At 48.7% G+C, this 21,377-nt stretch overlaps 1 protein-coding gene across 1 annotated transcript in view; it reads left to right on the forward strand.

Annotated features, from left to right (window-relative positions):
- Positions 1 to 21,377, forward strand: part of LOC123343713 (myosin-16) — a 51,073-nt gene that overhangs the window by 15,776 nt on the left and 13,920 nt on the right. The window contains exons 14-32 of the mRNA XM_044978994.1: positions 12 to 188; positions 1,654 to 1,780; positions 2,689 to 2,747; positions 3,948 to 4,035; positions 4,786 to 4,903; positions 6,044 to 6,164; positions 7,953 to 8,089; positions 9,136 to 9,217; positions 10,688 to 10,861; positions 11,751 to 11,978; positions 13,310 to 13,414; positions 14,386 to 14,472; positions 14,671 to 14,816; positions 16,222 to 16,312; positions 17,806 to 17,862; positions 18,372 to 18,458; positions 19,121 to 19,366; positions 19,630 to 19,747; positions 19,977 to 20,104. Of these exons, the coding sequence (XP_044834929.1) occupies positions 12 to 188; positions 1,654 to 1,780; positions 2,689 to 2,747; positions 3,948 to 4,035; positions 4,786 to 4,903; positions 6,044 to 6,164; positions 7,953 to 8,089; positions 9,136 to 9,217; positions 10,688 to 10,861; positions 11,751 to 11,978; positions 13,310 to 13,414; positions 14,386 to 14,472; positions 14,671 to 14,816; positions 16,222 to 16,312; positions 17,806 to 17,862; positions 18,372 to 18,458; positions 19,121 to 19,366; positions 19,630 to 19,747; positions 19,977 to 20,104 (2,376 nt within the window). The remainder of the gene's footprint in view (positions 1 to 11; positions 189 to 1,653; positions 1,781 to 2,688; positions 2,748 to 3,947; positions 4,036 to 4,785; positions 4,904 to 6,043; positions 6,165 to 7,952; positions 8,090 to 9,135; positions 9,218 to 10,687; positions 10,862 to 11,750; positions 11,979 to 13,309; positions 13,415 to 14,385; positions 14,473 to 14,670; positions 14,817 to 16,221; positions 16,313 to 17,805; positions 17,863 to 18,371; positions 18,459 to 19,120; positions 19,367 to 19,629; positions 19,748 to 19,976; positions 20,105 to 21,377) is intronic.

Here is a 21,377-nt window from a genome sequence, read left to right on the forward strand (position 1 = left end):
TCTTCCCCCAGCCCATGGGCATCTTCTCTATCCTGGAAGAGCAGTGTGTGTTCCCGAAGGCCACAGATGCTACTTTCAAGGCTGCCCTCTATGACAACCACCTAGGCAAATCATCCAACTTCATGAAACCCAAGGGAGGCAAGAAAGGGCCTGAAGCCCACTTTGAGCTGGTGCATTACGCTGGCACGGTACGTCCAGAACAATGTTATTTTTGTTGGCATATCATCCATGTAGATCCGGCTACCTGCATGGGCCTGACCCTGCACTCGCTGAAGTTAACGATGAAACTCCCACTGACTTCAGTGAAAATGGAACCAGGACTGCCCTGCAAACTCAGGCCTGTTAGACCCATGCCTGGGTGCTCGGTGTTTCCAAGCCCATGTTTCAGCATCCACATGGCACTGGGTCATGCACCAATCATGTCATGCTTTCCAGGCATTTGACATATCACAGCACAATGTGCCTTTTATGGGCCAAATTCCCTGCTGGGGTAAACTGGTGGAGCTCTGCTGCCTTCAATAGAGCAGCACCAACTTACCCCAGCAGGGAATTTAGTCCTGCAGGGTCTAATTGAAACACATCTCAAAATGCTCTATAAAACAACAAATGAGAAAAATCACAATCTAAAACTTCAGCTGGGCAAATGGACCATCAGTGCCTCGACAGTAGCGCACTTTAGTGGGTTATGAGTAGCAAGTCAATTCTGTCGGTCAGGGATGGTCTACCTATACTTGGCCCTACCTCAGTGTGGGTGGGATGGAGTAGGTGACCTCTCCGTCCTTTCCAACCCCGAATTTCTGTGATTTCTATGACACTTCAACACACAGGGCTCAGCTCTGATCAAAAATTAACTCCTTAGAAAAATTCTGCAAGCCATCCCCTCCTCCTCTCCCCTCCAGTACCAGGACTTTGTTTCTGGGAGCACAAAGGCTCACAGGACAGTTACTAGGCGAGCAAATCAGCCAAGGGGTTAAATTAATTTTTGCTTGTTTCTCAAATGTTGCCAGAAGAGCCTGAGTCCTGGGGTTCGCTGCTGCTTGTCTAGTCTTTCATGGAGACTGTGTCGAGCAGCTGTGCCAGCGCTTAGCCGCAGGAACAGTCTTTACGCATCTAACCAAACTCTGCCAGTTATTCACGCACGCGACCGCACAGACATTCTGACAAAACATGATCACAGCATGAATCACAAGAGCTTTCTGTGTCTTAGTCACACTTAGGAGCTATTGCCATTCCGGGATCACACATGGGCATTTAACATTGGCATTTGTGTTAGACTACGCCATGCTAAATTCAGATAACACCAACGGATGGGCCATGTTGTCCCCTCTGGCAGTGGCTCCGGGTGAATGCGTATTAGGGAAGTGTCTGACCTCTGCCTGCAACAGGCCTCCATCCTTGAAGCCTGCCAAAGCTCCTCCATCAGGGGAACATCTGCTTTCCATGGCAAGAAGCCCTAAACCCACAAGACTTCAGTGAGTAAGTTAATGCTGATTGTGAGTCAGCAGTAACTCAGTCACTTTCCCTCTTCATGCAGTGGATTTCTCTTCAGGGGCCTTTGGGGCAATGGAGAAGAAGCATCTTCTTATTTATACTGTGTTGTAGCAACATTCTCTTTCAGAATCTGGAGTGTTCACTTTTCTTCCCCGTCTCCAGGTGGGGTACAATATTACTGGGTGGCTGGAGAAAAACAAGGACCCCCTGAATGAAACAGTGGTGGGCTTGTTCCAGAAATCCAGCATGGTACTGCTTGGTAATCTCTTTAAAGAGGAGGAAGCTGCAGGTATGGTAAACATTACACAGTACAGCAATGTGGTTGGGTGCAAATGTGATCGTGTCTAGCCCTTTAGTGTTTCCCCATGATTCTCTGGGGCAAGGATTAGGCCACTGGCTGTAGCACCCTCTGCAGCCCGGTAACAGACTTTGCTCTGCAATACCACCTCTTCCACGCTGAAAGATGGGCTAGCTCTGTCCTTGAAAACGACGCCCCTTTAGTGTTAGCCGAGGTAGCTCCCCTTGTTGGAATGAAGCCTCTCTAGAATACTGCTGCCGGCACACACTTGTGTCTGAATGAAGGGAGGATGCAATGCGGAGTTAATGACAAACTATGGAATTCCCTCCCGGCAGTAAATGGCCTTCTGTTGACCAGACAAATGTCAGGTTTCTATCAACCAGAAAACTTGCTGCCTCATCGGATTGTTGCCAGCCCAGCCTGGGGCTCCACAGTTCAAAAGATGAATGGGAAAACTGTTTATGAAAAGGCTTTTAAGATCTCAAATTATTAACAGACTGGGTCAAATTCTCCTCTGAGTTACACCGGTCCCACTCCATCCAGTTACAGTGCAAAGCAAGGCATATGCACCACTGTAATCAAGAGGAGAATTTGGCCCAATGGATGTACTTTCAAACAAAATATTGTAAACTCAGTTTTTCTTATCCATGCACTGAGCTCGCTTCAGATTCCAGGATTCCCTTACAGTAGTAAATGATACAAAATCCCTAAACCAGGATAGCATGCAGGGTTTATGGATGCTTGTTTTTTATTTAAGGGGCTGTATTCTCCAGTGAGACCAGTTCTGTCAACTACAGGCTCCTGAGGAGATATATTTATTTTGTGTGCTATAGTACAGCACTTTCATCTAATGTATACTTGAGTCTCTCACTGATGTTATGCATTTTATTATTATTCAGCTGGTACCAAGAAACAGAAGAGAGGCTCTTCTTTCATGACTGTCTCCAACTTCTATAGGGTAAGTGGGCATTCGCCGCCCATCAATCACAATATAGGGTTCTTTATTATTTGAATTTTGGTAGTGACCCAGGCCGCTATAGGGCCAGACCCTATACACACATATAACAGAGAGCAGCCCTGCCCAAAGGAACATACAATCTAGGATATGATCTAGGACAGGGTTTCTCAAACAGGGGTCGCCGCTTCTGTAGGGAAAGCCCCTGGCGGGCCGAGCTGGTGTGTTTACCTGTCCCGTCTGCAGGTCCGGCCGATCGCGGCTACCACTGGCCGCGGATTGCTGCTCTGGGCCAATGGGAGTTGCTGGAAGCAGCAGCCAGTACGTCCCTCGGCCCCGTCCGCAGGTCCGGCCAATCGCGGCTCCCACTGGCTGCGGATCGCTGCTCCGGGCCAATGGGAGTTGCTGGAAGCAGCGGCCAGTACGTCCCTCGGCCTGCGCCGCTTCCAGCAGCTCCCATTGGTCTGGAGCAGCAATCTGCGGCCAGTGGGAGCCGTGATCAGCCGGACCTGTGGACACAGCAGGTAAACACACCGGCCCGCCCGCCAGGGGCTTTCCCTGAACAAGCGGCGACCCCTGTTTGAGAAACCCTGCTCTAGGAATTGTAGCTCTGCTCTAGGAATTATTTTGGGGAAGTTCTCTGGCCTGTGTTAGACAAGAGGTCAGACTAGTTGATGACAATGGTTCCTTCTGGCCTGGGATTCTATTCATCTAATCTATGAATCTAAGTTTTAGAAAAGATTCAACAGGTAGACATGGCAAAGAGAGGTTGGCAGTGCAAGAAAACAGTGAGATCGTTTATGAATAGTGGAATAAGAAGAACACTAAGATCACATCAGCTGCTTTTTAGAACTGAAAATCTAGGATTCATACCCTCTTGATCATCCATGGGGTGCTCGAACGTTCATCCGTGCAACACTCTTCACCTGGTGTGCAGCATCCAGCCTGCACCTGCATCCTATTGTTATCTTTACAACTAAGGAGTGTGAATTAATGTATTGAGCATCAGAGGGGTAGCAGTGTTAGTCTGGATCTGTAAAAGCAGCAAAGAGTCCTGTGGCACCTTGTAGACTAACAGACGTATTGGAGCATGAGCTTTCATGGGTGAATAGCCACTTGGTCGGATGCATGTCATGTACTGAGCATGAGGTTCTCTCTCTTCTGCTTGGCTCGCTCACTTTATTCCTCTTCCTCTGGCTTCAGGAGCAGCTGAATAAGCTGATGACCACTTTGCATAGCACGTCACCCCATTTTGTACGCTGCATCATTCCAAATGAGTTCAAGCAGTCTGGTAAGTGTCTGCAGCGCCTCTGAACCACACTCGGGCAAAGAAACACAATGCCTTCATGCCTAGCTTTGGCTGGCTGAACAGCAGATCTTTATCCAGTCCCGGAAGAACATGGGATATCACTTCATAGAAGACCTCCATGTCCCTTAAAGGCAATATTAGTATGGGACAAGACTCCAATAGAAAGGTTTGAAGACAGGATGGCTAATGAGAAGTTCATTCCTCTGTGGATGTCCACTGAACAGGGAAATACAGGATCTCCAAACTGCTTTGACGCGCAGTAAACTAGCAAGGACAGGAATAGAAAGCACAAGGTAGCACATGGAATTCTGGTAAAGGGTGGTTACCCCTGATATCTCCCTCTAGCTCCTTGTCTACCCATGAATATGCTGTTGGGCTGATAAACGTGCCAGATACTCCACCTCCTGGATTTCCATAGGGGTTGGTGGAATCTCAGCTGCACAGTAATTGCAAGAAGACTGATTGGGCAGGGTTGAAGTGAAAACGTCCACGAACAGGCCCTCTGGTGTAGAACATTTCCGTTTTTCTTGTACCCAACACAGCAAAGCGAAGAGCGCCCTTAATACAGTCCTTTCTCCTCCATTTCAGTTCTATCCACATTGTCAATTGCGAACTTCTCCCTTTGCATCTTTGTGTCACGGAGGGCGAACTGCGCCAGAAGCTCCAATTGTTTTGTCGCCCTGGCTCTGGCTCAGTAAAGTGAAGTGCTGACCTGTTCTCTGGTTTTCGTAGGGGTGGCTGATGCCCACTTGATCTTGCACCAGTTGGCCTGCAATGGAGTGCTGGAAGGCATCCGTATTTGCAGGAAGGGCTTTCCTAACAGACTGCAGTACCCCGAGTTCAAGCAGAGGTGAATGTTTATATTTTTCAGCCCGTTTGGGAGGATGGACACATACAACATCCTATATGGTAGCCTCCTTGGACAATCGGGAGGTGGAGTAGCGCCACTGCTAACCCTCCTACGTCCGCTCCCCCAGGAACTCTTATTAAGCAAAGACGAGAACCAGAGATGGTTATAAACACCTCGCAGCTGGCGTCCCAGCCCTCTTGAGACCTTTGCTAGAAGAGCCTGCAATGGAAGTAGACATTAACCCTTGCCTAGCTCCAGGGCCATTCTTAGGCATATACAGCTGTGTAGGGCACCCGAAAATTTGGGGCACCACCGGGACCATAGGCGCCAACTTCTCATCTTGTCAGGGGGTGCTTGACCCCCCCCCCGCTCCAGGCCTGCCCCCTAGCCCCCGCCCCGCCTCTTCCCACCCCCGCCCCGCCTCCTCCCCAGAGCACGCCCCATCCCTGCTCCTCCCCCTCCATCCCAGAGCTTGAACACTGCAAATCAGCTGTTCTCGGTGCTCTGGAAGCACTAGGAGGGAGGGGGAGGAGTTGGTAAGCGCAGGGCCACCGGCACGCAAGAGGCATGGAGGGAGGGGGGCAAAGAGGGGATCTTGGTGCTGGTGAGTGCTCTGCACCCATTACATTTTCCCCATGGGTGCTCCAGCCCCGGAGGTCACACCCACAGAGCCCACACCTGTGACTGGGACAGCAGGCAAGAGTAGGTCAGCTCCCGCACACCCAGCACGCACTGCAGTCTCCTTGCTAGGCAGAAGGCAGGGGCCGTATTCACAGAGCCGAACGCGCTGGCGCGGCGCATTCTGCATGAGGGAGAGGGTACAAGGGTCGGGTCTCTGTGGGGAACTGTGACTCTCCGCATCATTCTGTCAATAAATCAGAATTTTTTTCTATAGCGCTACTTCTTTAGTACACGTATAGTCCCACAGCATTATAGGGTGCTTCATTTGTTTAAATGGTTTGTTTTTAATAATGGGCACGTGGCAAGTTTTCCAATCCGGTCAGCTTATGTTTGTGTTGCTAAGAGCAAGTCGGGCATAGGGGCACCAGTTCAATAATACGCTACTGCGTAGAGCCCCTAGGTCTTCTACACTGGTCCTAGCAGTGGCTCTTACATCACTACACGTCTTTCTCATTCCAGATATCAAGTCTTGAACCCCACTGTAATCCCTCAGGGATTTGTGGACAATAAGAAAGCATCCGAATTGCTGCTTGGCTCTCTTGAGTTGGGGGAAAATGAGTACAAAATTGGGCACACCAAGGTACTGTTTTTTCCTGTCAGGTTAAGCTAAATGAATCCTAGACCCTTGTCATTCATTTTAAGTGTGTCCACACAGGGAATGGCACCACTTTATGTTGATGTCAAAACCGATTTTAATTCAAGCACTGGGACTTGTGTGTGTTGACCAGGCCTCGGAGTTAAAAGTTCCTACAGCAATCTTAGCTCTGCCCTCCATTGCCTTCCATTACGTGAACTCACGGCCCAGAGCACTGGGACATGCACCTTCTCAAATACAGCACAATAGAATGCCAAGGAGGCACACTTTTAAAGATGGGTTAAACTTTCGGGTCCTTTCACTTTTTACTCCCGCCTTAGTGTATGTCTACACTAGAAACACTACAGAGGCACAGCTACAGATACCTAGGGTGACCAGATGTCCCAATTTTATAGGGACAGTCCCGATTTTTGGGTCTTTTTCTTATATAGGCTCCTATTACCCCTTCCCCCCATCCCGATTTTTCACATTTGCTTTCTGATCATCCTACAGACACTACAATGCCAGAAGGGGTTCTTCAATCACTGTAGTAAATCCACTTCCCCGAGAGGCGGTAGCTAGAATTCTTTTGCTGACCTAGAAGTGTCTACACCCGGGTTTCTGTTGTCTTAATTACATCATGCAGAATGTGACCTAACTTTGTAATGCAGACCAGGCCTTAGTCAAGTAAAAATTCCACTAAAAATTTTGCCCAATTTCAGTCTTGAGTAAAAAAAATGAGTCAAGCCCTTGTTTTTTGCCCCTATAATCTTAGTGGAGCACGTCAGAAATGAATATTTCTGCATCTATGTTTTGTGTGATCATGTAATGAAATAGACGATTGTGATATATATGCAGAGGCGGAAAAAGTTCAGCTTTTTCCAGGAACTTATAATGGAATTTTCTAACTTGTATAATACTCCCACTCCACTTACTGCTTCTCTAGCACATTTCATCCTTCGATTTCCAAGTGTCAGTTAACTAAATCTTCCAGTGCCGTTGTTATCCCCGTTTTACTGCTAAAGGAACACAGGCAGAGAGAGGCTAAGTGACCTCACCTAGGCCACACAGCAAGTCAGTGCTAGAGCCGGAAATAGACTCCCAGGCCCTTGCTTATAAAAAGCCCAACTTCAATATTTTATTAATATATAATTCTGTGTATTTACAGCAGTGGCCCCCTAACTTTATTGCCCGCACCCCCCTCACCTCGTCCGTGCCCCCCGGGAGCCATGGGTGGGAGCCTGGGCTGGGAGTGGGGGCCGCAGTCATGGGCCTCAGCTGGGAGCAGGGCCACGGTCGGAGCCAGGGTCCATGGTCGGAGCCGGGGTCCACAGCCAGGAACAGAGCTGTGGCTGGGAGTGGGACCGCGGTTGGGGCTGGAACTGCAGCTGGGGCCACATCCAGGAGCGGAGGCGCGGCTGATTGTGGGGCCAGGAACCAGTGGCTGAGGCTGGGGGGCAGGGCCGCTGTGGAGCTGGGGACAGGGCTGGGTGGTGCTCCCTCCCTGCCCCCGGTGGGGGCTGGCCCGAGCCCAGCCACAGCCCCCCCAAAATGTTCCTCCATGCCCCCTTAGGGGGCGTGTCCCCCAGTTTGGGGATCAGTGGCCGACAGTGATAGTAAATGTAGGTGGAAAGTCAGACAGGTCAACAAAGGCAGAAACCCACAGACGGAAACTAAAAGGGGACTAACAGCCCAGAATAAGCCCAGATACATGAATAAGCCTAGAGACGGGGGCAGAAGTTCTGGTGCACGACCTGGAAGCCAAGTTCTAAGAGTCTCCTCCTGCTCTTCAAGGTGTTCTTCCGTGCCGGAGTCCTGGCCAAACTGGAAGACATGCGCGATGACCGTCTGGCAAAGATCATGACCATGTTGCAGAGCCGTGTTCGTGCCTTCCTGATGAGGATTGAGTTCAAAAAGATGCTGGAAAGAAGGTATCCCTTTGAAATAGGAGACACCGCTTCATGCATCCGAGAGAGTGCTAGAAACCAATTGCTAACATACTTCATTCTCTACTAGGCACCATGAAATGAATCTTGGAAGTCAACCCTTGGTCCTGGCATGCAACCAAAGTCACGGGGTTATGCACTGTGGAAGTTCATGGGAATCATGGGGATAAAGAATCCTCCCCTTCAGGCCACAGCTACAATAGCTCCACTACCTCCCGAGCATCTACTCTACTAGTTGATGGATCTATCTAGTGATGGATTCACAAGTCCCGCCTCTGTTCAGGAACCTGATTGTGCATTGTGGTGCAGTGAACCCTTTGGAACACAGCTTCGTGGTGCACAGTTGGTGTAGATCAGAGTTGGCCCTTAACTTCTTGGCCCCAACCTGTGCAGTAGAACTGTATTGTTTCTGCTGCTGCTAGGGGGCATTGATGGCTGCACGATGGAGGAGTGTGGGGAAGGGAGGCAGATACTGCCAGTTAGAATCTTTTCCAGCTGATGCACCATATTTGTTTCCTCCCGTGCATGAAACACCCATGTTCTACTTCAGTGGCAGCATTCCTTCTATCCCAATACAACCCTGCCACCATTTTCCTACCTAGCACACTGCCGCTGACCTTTCTTGCATCTGGGACTGGGAGAATACTGCCCTATCCATTCCTACCCCACTCAGTGAATGCACCAGCATTACACAGCCTCTGTATACTGGCTCCAGTCTCCTGGCGGGATTCTATCACACTGCCACAGTGATACCCACCCAGTACAATACACACACTGCACAACGAACCTTTGAAAATAATTTCTGCTTTAGGAAACAATTGTATTCAGTGAAGAGAAAAAAAACCCTCTAGCCAATGGAGAAATGTGAGGTCAGCATTTAAGAATGAACTGAAAACTACTTCTCTCAAACGAGCTGATAAAGAAACTTGCTGCATACCAGGACAATGTCTTGACGTCTCAACTACCCAGTCACATTGCCAGGAAACTGGGGACTGTTTCTAAGCCACACAACCTGTTCTGTTTCATTACAGGCTAGGCCTGATGGCGATTCAGAGGAATGTTCGCAAATTCCTGCAGCTGCGCTTCTGGGGCTGGTGGAAATTGTATAACAAGGTGAGAACCGTGCTCCCCACAAACAACCCCCCACACACCACTGTGCCCAGCTTACACAGACTGAAATAAAAGCAGCTGCAAGCGCTGGCAATGGGTGGGATGCTTGGATTTTGAAGATAAAGGGTAGAAAAAAAGAGTTGCCTTGCCCGGTTATTCAGCGACAAGTAAATACACTCTGGGTGCCAGTGACTTTCTTGCTAATTATTAACAGGGCAAGCGGCACGAATGCTTTCCCTCCAAGTCGATGCCAGAGCAGTCTGGAAATGGTAGAGGGATAGCTCAGTGGTTTGAGCATTGGCCTACTAAACCCACTTAGGGATCTGGGGCAAAAACCTGTCTGGGGATTGGTCCTGCTTTGAGCAGGGGGTTGGACTAGATGACCTCCTGAGGTCCCTTCCCACCCTGATATTCTATGACACTTTGAAATCTGAATCTGCCACCTCCATGAAATGGTAATTAGGTTCTTCAGGAAATTCAAGCCCTGGATCTCCCTCCTCCAAAAAAATAAAGGTCAACTTTGCCTTAAGCAGCTAGGTGTTGTAGTGCTGAACACTGGGGATGGACTCAGGCTATTAATTAAAACCTAGAACAAAGTTTCTTGGTCCATTTCTCCACCAGCTCAAAAAGACGAGGCCTAAATAGGACAGATGAGCCCCATTCCACAGCAGTGGCTTCTTCTCTCATCTCCTAGGCCCATTAAGATTAAGATTTTTTTTGGTGGCAGGGGATGGAAAGGATCCTTGGCCAAGATATTCTTGCATAATAGATGCTGAAGGACCCATACACCAATTTAAGGCCAAATTTAACACAGGGGAACCTAAACAACATCTGATAAATATACCTGTGTGCCCATTGGGAGCACAGCCTCCCACATCCGCACATGCAAAATTGAAGTTGCAAACCTTAAATATTCATTATTCCACCCCCATTTTGTGTGGGCGCAAATGTCAATATGGGGCTTTTGCATGTGTGTAGAGGCCAAAACGTTAAAAATGTGGGCCCCAGTGTCCTCAATTTACCAGACGTTCAGCACCTCAGAAGCAAAGACCCGGAGCCTCAAAGATACTTAGGCATCTTACTCTCCCATTGAAATAAATATCTTTGAGGATCTGGGCCAAAGAGCCTCCAAAAGACATTACGTCAAATTTTGATCTCAGTTACACTGGTGTGAACCTGCAGTAGCTCTAATGATGTAAATGGCACTCAGAATCTGGCAAACTGTCCTGATTTCTCTGCTGGGGCCGGGAATTGTTAGGGTAAGTAGTTTATTATGATGCCTTTCCTGGACGTTAACTAACTCGCACTGTAGTGATGAAGCACTCCGCACCGACTCAGTCATTTCAGAAGACACCAGGCCCAGGCGATACTTCAATATGGCAATAAAGAGATCAGCTCAGGTGCATTCTGGGGGGAAGTTGCTACAGAGAAGATCCATTTGTGAATCTCACTGGCTGAACTGCTTGCTTACAGGTGAAGCCTCTGCTGAATGTAGCCCGACAGGAGGATGAGATAAAGGCGAAGGAAGAGGAGCTGAGGAATGCTATGTCGAAGACTCAGGACTTACTTGATCGTGTCAAACAGCTGGAGGAAAATATGGCCACCCTCAGCCAAGAGAAGAATGATCTTACCATCCAGCTACAGGCTGTGAGTTATCAAAAAAAGGATGGTTACCGGTTATGTCTCCTCCTTGGGCCCGTAAGAGGGCACTGGCTATAGCTTTTCCAAATGATTCATAAAAGGGCTTGTTTTAAGAATCTGGACCAAGTAGAGAGCAGTGGGAGATGGAAAGTGAGAGTCCCAGAGAACCACAGCAGGTCAAAGAAAAACCCAACTCTTCTAAAAACAGCAGGAGGCAGAATGGCCTAGTGGTTAGAGCAAGGCACTAGGAGTCAGGAATCCTGGGTTCTCTTCCTGCCTCAGCCACTGATTCTGTGTGGCCTTAAGCAAATTACGTGGGGGGAAAATTTTCAAAAGCGCCCTCTAATTTGGGTTCTTCCATTTCTGGTTGTTGCACAGTCAACCTGTGGAACTCCTTGCCAGAGGATGTTGTGAAGGCCAAGACTATAACAGAGTTAAAAAAAGAACTAGATAAATTCATGGAGGATGAGGTCCATCAATAGCTATTAGCCAGGATGGGCAGGGATGGTGTCCCTAGCCTCTATTTGCCAGAAGCTGGAAATGGGCAACACAGCATTGATCACTTGATGATTATTTGTTCTGTTCATTCCCTCTGAAGCACCTGGCATTGGCCACTGTCGGAAGACAGGATACTGGGCTAGATGGACCTTTGGTTTGACCCAGTGTGGCTGTTCTTATGTTCTTATGTAACTTGAAACACCGAAGGCCTGATTTTCAGAGATGCTGTGCAACCATAACTCCAGCTGGAGTCAATGCACCTTTAACATCCTAGCATAGCTGCCGGTGCTTCAGTGGAGCAGCCCTGACCCACTGTAATGGATGTTTGGTGCCACAAGAGACCAGAGATACAGTAGCCTCTAAAATGATAAAGGTTGTGTTTCCCTCCCGCCATTAGGAACAAGAGAACTTGACCGATGCTGAAGAGCGGCTTACCCAGCTGATGAAATCTAAAATTGACATGGAGAGCCAGATCTCCGAGATGAAGGAGCGCCTGGAAGAAGAGGAGGGCACAGCCTCTTCCCTGAGTGCCCACAAGCGCAAGCTGGAAGGGGAGCTCAATGACCTGAAGCGCGACCTAGAGGGGTTGGAAACCACGTTGGCCAAGACCGAGAAAGAGAAGCAGGTACGAAGCATCGTTGGTGTTTTAAGGCCTGGTCTACACTGGGGATGGGGGGTCGATGTAAGATATGCAACTTCAGCTATGGGAATAGTGTAGCTGAAGTCGACGTATCTTATTTCGACTTACCTCCCGTCCTCACGGCACGGGATCGACGGCCACGGCTCCCCCCGTCCACTCGGCTACCGCCGCTCACCCTGGTGGAGCATGTTCGGGCAATGACATATTGCGTCTAGACGAGACGTGATATCGATTCCCGATAAATCGATCGCTACCCGTCGATCCAGCGGGCAGTGTAGACATACCCTAACTCTCTCTTCCTTGCCCTTTAGGGAAATAACCACTGTCAAGAGTAGGGAACTAACCAGCAAAGCTCACACAGTCTGAATGCCCTTTGAGAAGCTAGCTCGGAAGCTGTCAGCTGTTCCCTCTCCAGTATTCAATATTCCATAGTCTCTAAAAATCTGTTATTCGTTCCATCTTGAGCTGGGATGAACCTGAATCTACAACTCTTCTTATTGTCCTGTATTAGGAAGAGTAATTTCCCTGTAACTCCCATGAATCTCTCTCTACAGATTTCAGAGTAGCAGCTGTGTTAGTCTGTATCTGCAAAAAGAACAGGAGTACTTGTGGCACCTTAGAGACTAACAAATTTATTTGAGCATAAGCTTTCGTGGGCTACAGCCCACTTCATCGGATGCACAGAATGGAACATATAGTAAGGAGATATATATACACATATTATATGTTCCATTCTATGCATCCGATGAAGTGGGCTGTAGCCCACAAAAGCTTATGCTCAAATAAATTTGTTAGTCTCTAAGGTGCCACAAGTCCTCCTGTTCTTCTCTCTACAGAGGCCTTCAGAGCCCTTCCACATCCTGTGTTAATTACCACCTTCCTTGCACTGCAAAGTTACTGGGTCTTTGCTTATAAAATGTGCCCCCATGAATCCCTCCCAGTTGCCTTTTGTCTAAGTTTGGGGGATACTCCCTCTGTTCCCCATCAACCGTTACTTATTTGGAACAGTCATCGAAGGTTTAAATCCATGATGTTATAGCCTTTTTGTGTCAGTGTGATACGGTCCCTGGGTCACAGTCAGCAGATGCTTGTGGCACGCTGCTGCTTCCCCTGAAATCAGTGTTAGTTACATAGAAAGCAGGACAGGGTCCTTGATCTTCAACTCCCAGACACTGAGTGTGTATGAGAATTCAGTAGCAGATGTCCAGGTTTTGGCCTTCCCAGAGCTAAAGAACTACAAGTTAGTTGATTTGGGGGGTGCTAAAAGTTGACATGGCTGGTCGTGATCTTGACTATGTTATCTTCCCTGTCTCCAGGCACTAGACCACCGAGTGCGAACCCTGACTTCAGATCTCTCCGTCCGGGACGACACAATCGCTAAACTCCAGAAGGAGAAGAGGGCATTGGAGGAGCTGTACCAGGTAGAAAAAATCTGCTCCATTTTCTTTATTGCACCCTAATCGCGTCCTTAGGGCTGCGCTCTGGTAAAGGAGAAATGGTGTCCTACTCAGGCTATCGAGAGATTAAATTGCTGCACAAATGGGAAAGGATCCCAGGTCTCAGTCATGCTGGGGATTTGTGTCTCCTACGAATTACACATTGCAGAAGAGAAAAATCTTGCTCCTTTGCACTAATGGCTGAGGTCTATTGTGAACTGCTGAACTTTGTGTGAACAAATGCAAAACACACCTCCTAATGTTTGTACATGTCGTTTGCTAGCTCCTCTGGCCAAGGACCGTGTTTTTCTTACATACAATGCCGAGCCCACAGTCAGTCAAAACCCACCCCCCAGCCGCATTCGGCTCAGCAGGCTGACCTCATTAAGGCACATCCGTTTCCACAGCGTAGCATACAAAAACGTCATGATAATTAACTATAGTGCTAGGAATATTACTGAATTAGTAAATGTTCGGCAGGCTCTTTTCCACACGTAACGACATCTTCGTGAGATGTGACCTCACTGCCGTTGTCTATTCTCACATCTCTGCTGAGCTAGGAAGAGACTGGCTTTTCCTGGGTGCAAAAGATGGTGTGCGGATTAGCCAAGAGCAAACGGGGGTGGTTCTTGTGCAATGATACATGTTATCACTGGGCCAGGTCCTGCAGGGCTTGCTGACAATTTACACACAGCTCCCATCAATGTCAGTGGGTGTTTGGCCTGAATAAGGAGGACTGCAGCTGTAGCCCAGGATTATTAGTACCATCTACGACCTTTAATAAGACACCAGGAAATTAAATGAATCACTAATAAACCTGTTAACCTGAGGAGCCTTCACTGAGAGTAACTGGGATTTTGGATGGTGTTTTTCTTATTGTCAGGACAGGGGTAGCTAGTCTTCCAGCCAACACAGTGCACCAATGATGGCCCTTTTCTCCGTCTCTCTCTTTCTAGAAAACTCTAGATGACCTGCAAGCTGAGGAGGACAAAGTGAACCATCTGACCAAGAACAACAGCAAACTTACCACTCAGCTACACGAGGTGAGGACTGGTTGGTCTGAGATTGGAATTTCATTCATCACTGTGTGAGGGCTTGTTTTTAAAGATCGATACGTTGGGTGCCTCTGATGAACATCTACTGCCCGGGTGTTATCGTTACAGAGTGCTTGTCTCTACCCAGCCATCTTTGTCAAATTCTTGTGGCCATTGATTCTCCTCTCCCTTTTTATCTCTGATTAGCTGGAGGACAACTGGGAACAGGAAAAGAAGATCCGTGCCGAGGTGGAGAAGGCCCGACGGAAGGCTGAGGGTGACCTGAAAATGACCATTGAAAACCTCAATGAGATGGAGCGAGCCAAACTGGATTTGGAGGAGGTTGTTAAGAAGTAAGTGTCAGTCCTTATGGAATCTCATTGTGTGGCGGATACTCCGCAGTCGAAACAGGGCAGCACCAGGGATCTGATGACGTTAATTATACTTGAAGGCCACTTCATTAGAAAATCACTAGTAAGAGTTCCTCTTGGGATCTTAGAAATCCATTACTAACCTAAGGCCACGAGGAAGTGCTGTCTAATGGTTAGAGCAAAAGACTAGGAGTCAGGACTCCTGGATCTTATTCTTGAATCTTTCTCCAACTCACTGTCTGATCTTTGGTAAGTCAGCCTCTCCATTTTCCCTCTTATAAAATGAGTACAATCATACCTACCTCAATGGGTGTTGTGAGTGTTAACTGATCCTTATTTCTACAAGGCTCTGTGATCCTTAGATAAAAGCTGTTCTAGAAATGCAAAGTATTATCGCTAATTAGATCATTATTATAGTGTCACCACTGACTACTCTAGTGATAGATCTGCCAGCATTTCTCCCCTTCAAAATTAACTGTAAGGATGTAAATTCTCAATTACATATTATCAAAACCACTGCTATTGTTAGTTAAATAGCTAAGTAGCTAAGCAAATGAATACAGCTATTAATTAGTAGGTGCAAAGTGTGATAATGCCAGTCCTAGCAGAGAGCTCAGCAGGAAGTGCAAGACTCTTGTGCTCCCATGTGCAAGGGAAGCTACGTGCAGACACAAGTAAGGTTAAGCACTAATATTGCTCCTCCACACTGAGTGAATGTATCAGCTCCCATGGGTGGCCATGCCTTTCCCCTCAAGGGTACAGAGTAAAAAGGGGGCAGGGAATGGACATGACTGAGGAGAAATTAGCTTAAGTACTAAGGCTCATCATGCTAAAGAGGCAATTAGCTTTGAATTGCCTACTTAGCCCTCACTCCTGTATAGCCTAGCTCAGGGGTGGCCAACTGTGCGGCTCTTCAGAAGTTAATATGCGGCTCCTTGTACAGGCACCGACTCTGGGGCTGGAGCTACAGGCACCAACTTTCCAATGTGCCGGGGGGTGCTCACTGCTCAACCCCTGGCTCTGCCACAGGCCCTGCCCCCACCCCACCCCTTCCCACCCCCTCCCCTGAGCCTGCTGTGCCCTCGCTTCTCCCCTCTCCCCCACCCCCCCAGAGCTTCCTGCATGCCAAGAAACAGCTGATCGGGAGGTGTGGGAATGGTTGGGGAGGCGCTGATCGGCGGGTGGGAGGCGCTGGGAGCGGTGGGAGGCTGATGGGGGGGCTGCTGATGTATTACTGTGGCTCTTTGGCAACGTACATTGGTAAATTCTGGCTCCTTCTCAGGCTCAGGTTGGCCACCCCAGCTTAGAGTCAAGGGTTCCTGGTGGAGTTCTTACCCATGTGACACCCTCTCCCACCTGAAGGGATCTCTTGTGTCTTTTCTTGCAGGCGAGACATGGAAATCAATTCAATCAGTTCTAAGGTGGAAGATGAACAGTCTCTGAATTCCACGCTGCAGAGGAAACTGAAAGAACACCAGGTGAGGAATGCTCTGGCTATTCTCTTGCCCTTCACATCCTATTTCAAGACTCTCCGGTTTTCCTTTGCTAGTATCAAAGGGACTGTGCAAACTCACATGAGAAGTCAATCCACTGGCGTGCTTGGGAGCTGGATTGGCCGTTAGGGACCCATGTGACAAAGGACAAGGACGCCACTGAAAAACTCCTCAAACCAACGCTCCAGTAACACCAAACCTTTGTGGCTAGGGCCAGATTCGCCACTCTGGCCCGTCAGTGTAAACTGGTGTAACTCTGCTGAAGTCAATGAAGCTACTCCGGGTTCAAACCAGTCTAAAGGCGATCACCATCTATCCCCTGGTGGGGTGGGATCTATTACCCATTCTTTACACGACAAGTACAAATGTCAACTTCCTTTTCTTCTACGGAAACTGTTCTAAGAAATCCAGTGCAAAACAGCAATCCAGCTCTTTTAACCTATCCTGTCAAAATGGAGACAAGGCTCCATTGTTTCTTAAGACCTCAATACTCTTCTCTTCCAGTAAGTCACACAATAGTCAGGTAGCTTCTTCCTTTTCCAGGTAAATACATTATTGCAAAGCTCAGTTCAGAGGCAGCACCTGTGTGGGGTTTTTTTCAGGGAAATTTTGATGATTTTTTTCCCCCCAGCTGCCCTGTCTGAAGCCCCAGGATGTGGAGTCTCTTGCCCTTCAACTCACAATGAGTCAGTGGCTCAGTCAGCTCTGAGCTCCGCCCCGTCTTTTGTTCCGGCTACTTGCACTAGACCCTGTTTCCTTTTATGGCTGGAAAACTGCAGCCTCCGCTTTGAACTTAAAACTCATCACAGATGTCCTGTCACAATGATGCGGCAAGAAGGAAGGTGATCTAAGTGCAGGCACCTCTTAGTCTATTTGTATCTACTGCACAAGTATGGCTGGTCAAAAACGTGGCATCAGAACTAAGCACGGGGACTCCTCTGAAGTTTCCCTTCCCCTGACCAAGAGGGGATAAAGTTGTGAACCATGGGAGATGTAGCCCAGCCAGAGACCCCAGCCCATAAGGCATCCAAACTACAATTCCCACAAGGCCTTGCAATATTTCTGGTCTCGGCTGGAATAGTTCAGTTTTCAATATTTCACTGAAAAGTCAAAATTCGTCATGGAAAAAAATGCCTATTTTCTGCCCAACTCTACTAACAAGTTTGCCCATGTAAATTGGTCATCTTTCCAAGGACCCACCACCCACATGAGATGTGACACTCGTCAGGAACAAGAAGAAAGGCCTGGTGACAACAGGTCTTGAATGTTGGTCTTTTACAGTTTAACCAAATTCCACAGGCCCTTCCCAGGAAAAACTCCCTCAGAAGTTGACAGGTGTTCTGACCGAGTACAGAGGTTAGAATTTACAGATGTGTTCATGCAGGTTCTTTCTTATTCCCTCAGCTACCCAGATATAAACACTGGACAGTTTACGGTTGCTTGTCTGATCGCTTGATATGCTTGTGTGTGTCTTACAGGCCCGTATTGAGGAGCTGGAGGAGGAACTGGAAGCTGAACGGGCTATGCGAGCGAAGGTAAAAATATCCTTCCAAAGAGAGACGACTGTATGGTGCAAGTCCCTGATAAAATCAGCAATGGTGTGAAGACCAGTCTTAAACTCTACTTTGCTTTCTGTCCAGCTATCAGTGGGCAGGTACTCGCACCACAAGGACCTGCCAGTATGCAGCAGTAAAAGCATGCCCTACACACAATCTGTGGCTATGAACGGACAGCATGAATACGTAACTTTTCCATTTCAGCATGCTGTACAAACGATAACTTATGAATTCTCCAACAAGCTACGAGGCAGATAAGTATTATTAGTCCCATTGCACAGATGGGGAAACTGAGGCATGGAGGGACTTGCCCATGGACACAGCAGGCAGCAACGATTAGAGTTCAGGAATTCCTGGGTCCCACTCCTGAGCTCAAACCGTGCCTGATTTTCACCGTGGTTTCTGACATAGTCATGCTTTTAAAAAAAGGCCATAGGAGAATTTAGCTTCGTAGGTGAGTAAGAATTTCTTGCCTTCCCTCCCACCAGGTGGAGAAACAGCGCAGCGACCTCTCCCGTGACCTTGAGGATCTCAGCGACAGATTGGAAGAGGCCGGAGGTGCCACTACTGCTCAGGTTAGGAACTGACCAGAGAAGGGCATCTGACCCTTTGGTCCCCCTCCTTGAAGAAAGCAAAACATTAGTGAGTTGGGAATATCTCCAGGAGCATTTTCAGAATCTGCACTGAGCTAGTGAGCAGGCAAGATTCTACACCCCCTTGTATCACCAAACCTTTACTAACCCCCAACTCCCCCAAAACCTTCCCCAAACAGAGTTTGACCCCCAACAGGGACACACATCAGAAACTCCAGGAAGTCTGCCATGAACTTCACTATTGCTATTGACTTTACATGGACAGCACTCAGAATCTATGGCGATACGTAGCAGTATAAAACCCTTAGATTCTCTGATGAGGAACTCATTTACTAGCATGGAGAATGGGGGTGACAGATGACTGGGGCAGCGTTGCCATTGATTCCACAATGAAAACATTTGGACTGAAGTCCAAAGAACGTTTCTGTTTGAACTCTAGCCCGGATGCTTTGCCTTCTGGGGGATCTGACCTGGTAGCCAGCGGTACACTCATTAATGAAGTTACACCAGGATGGAGCTGGTGAAACAAAGCAAGACAAAAGGCATCAAAAAGTCTTTCAAACAAGACAGCCCCTTGAGGAACATGCTGAGAATCGGCGGCTCTCCTCATCCTGGTGGATGGTTTGTGCTCTGTCCCTCTGCAGATTGATCAGAATCGCAAGCGTGAGGCCGAGCTGCTGAAGCTGCGGCGTGAGCTGGAGGAGGCAGCCTTGCAAAGCGAAGCCACAGCCTCGACTCTGCGCAAGAAGCACGCAGACTCCATGGCGGAGATGGCGGAGCACGCGGAGAACCTCCAGAGGGTCAAGTCCAAGCTGGAGAAAGACAAGCAGGTCATGAAGGCTGAGATCGAGGACCTCAGCGCCACCATAGAGACCATCCAGAAATCCAAGGTAAGGCGCAAACAGCCAGTGTCTCTGAAACCCAGCAGGAAAGCCAGGGGGGCTGCATATGTGCTGAACCCCTTCAATGTCAGCTGAAGCAGAGGCCATTCAGCAGCTTGGAGCGCCAGGCCCACATCCCACTCGCCTGGTCCATGCTAGTCGTTCCATTAGAATGACAGCTAACAGGACAAACTGGGTGTGCCGGGGAGCAGAACTTGGCCCTTCAAGTCAGACTTTGCTTTTGTATGACTGACCTCACCGTTCATTTACAGCTGAATGCTGACGCCCATGTCCGCAAGCTGGAAGACAACTTGGCTGAGGCCAATTCCAGGCTGGCTGAGATGGAGAAGAACCAGGCTGAAATTAACGCCATCAGGACAAGACTCCAAGGTAAACTCCCTGCTCTCCTCTGACATGTCTGTCCCACACTGTGCCCCACTGGGCCTCCTCTTCCCCTTCCTCCCATCTAGCTCTGGCAGTCCTGTCCCCATCTCCTCTAGCCATCTCTCGCGCTGCAAAGTCTTTCTGGCAAGGCCGTGACAGTCCAGCTTTGTCATCTCTTTCAATTCATCAGGGCAGAATTATTTCATCTCGCACTTGTTTTGCACTTTATTTGTAGCTGAAAACAGTGAGCTGAGCCGGGAGCATGAGGAATCTCAGAGCAGGCTTACCCAGATTGCCCGCATGAAGACTACCCTCACCTCTCAGGTGGATGACCTGAAGAGGCAGCTGGATGAAGAATCGAAGGTGTGGATGATAGCCCAAGAGGGGGCTGCTGGCTGGATTGCTGCCCTAATTGCCATCCCATACACTGCTCTCTTCAGAGAAACAAACCTTTTATTGTGTTAATGACTCACCTCTAGCCATGGAAAATCAGCCTGGCCCAATTCATCCCTGGGGTAACAAATAATACCAATTAACAGCACTTGTTATCCATGGATCTCGGTTGTAGGTACCATTAGTCCCATTTTACAGATAAGGAAATGAGACCTAGGGCAGTGGTTCTCAAACTAGGGCGGCCGCTTGTTCAGTGAAAGCCCCTGGCGGGCCGGGCCAGTTTGTTTACCTGCCGCATCCGTAGGTTTGGCCGATCGCGGCTCCCACTGGCCGCGGTTCGCTGCTCCAGGCTAATGGGGGCTGCAAGAAGCGGCGCAGGCCGAGGGATGTGCTGGCCGCCCTTCCTGCAACCCCCATTGGCCCAGAGCGGCGAACCGCAGCCAGTGGGAGCCGCGATTGGCCGAATGTGCAGACGCGGCAGGTAAACAAACCAGCCCGGCCCACCAGGGGCTTTCCCTGAACGAGCGGCGGCCCTAGTTTGAGAACCACTGGCCTTTTTTATAGCCCCGCAGCCAAAGCCCCTTCAGCTTGAGCCAGCTGATCCGGGCCAGTCATCCTACGGGTGTTTTTATCACAGTGTAGACAAGCCCTCAGAGGTCTTACTTGAGTCAGTGGAAGAACTGAGAATAGAACATGGTTCTCCTGACTTCCCCTCCTATGCCCTAACTACTGGATCTCACTGCAGATGACTCCAGTTGAGTTACAGTTGGAACAAATTAGACTGAAAACTATAGCAATATTTCAAGTACCTCCTCTGCCCTGGAGGCACTCAGCATATTCTGCAGGCAGGCTGCGTTTACTCGGTGCATCGCTCTACTGGTGTATCAGTACATCTCAATCACAACGGACACTGTTTCTCAGCTTAGAATGAGCACAGAATGGGCTTTCCATGGTAAATCAAGTGAAACACCACGCCAAAGCGTTGAGAACGGTGCAAGGCCAAATTCTGCTCTCAGTTATATGAGTGCATGTGCAACTCATTCACGGCAAAGAAGTAACACCTATGTACGGAGAGTGGAAACTGGCCCAGTGACCGTGAATGTATTTGTATTTCTGGCCTGAAATGTTTCTAACAGGCTCAGAACTGAGTTGTTCCATCTGAGCACCGAAAGGCCAGGAAGTTACTCCAGTGCCTTCATTAACATAAGAACAACCATCGTGCAACAGACCAAGGGTCCATCTA

The sequence above is a fragment of the Mauremys mutica genome, chromosome 11 (assembly GCF_020497125.1).
Source record: "Mauremys mutica isolate MM-2020 ecotype Southern chromosome 11, ASM2049712v1, whole genome shotgun sequence".
Lineage (NCBI taxonomy): Eukaryota > Metazoa > Chordata > Testudines > Geoemydidae > Mauremys > Mauremys mutica.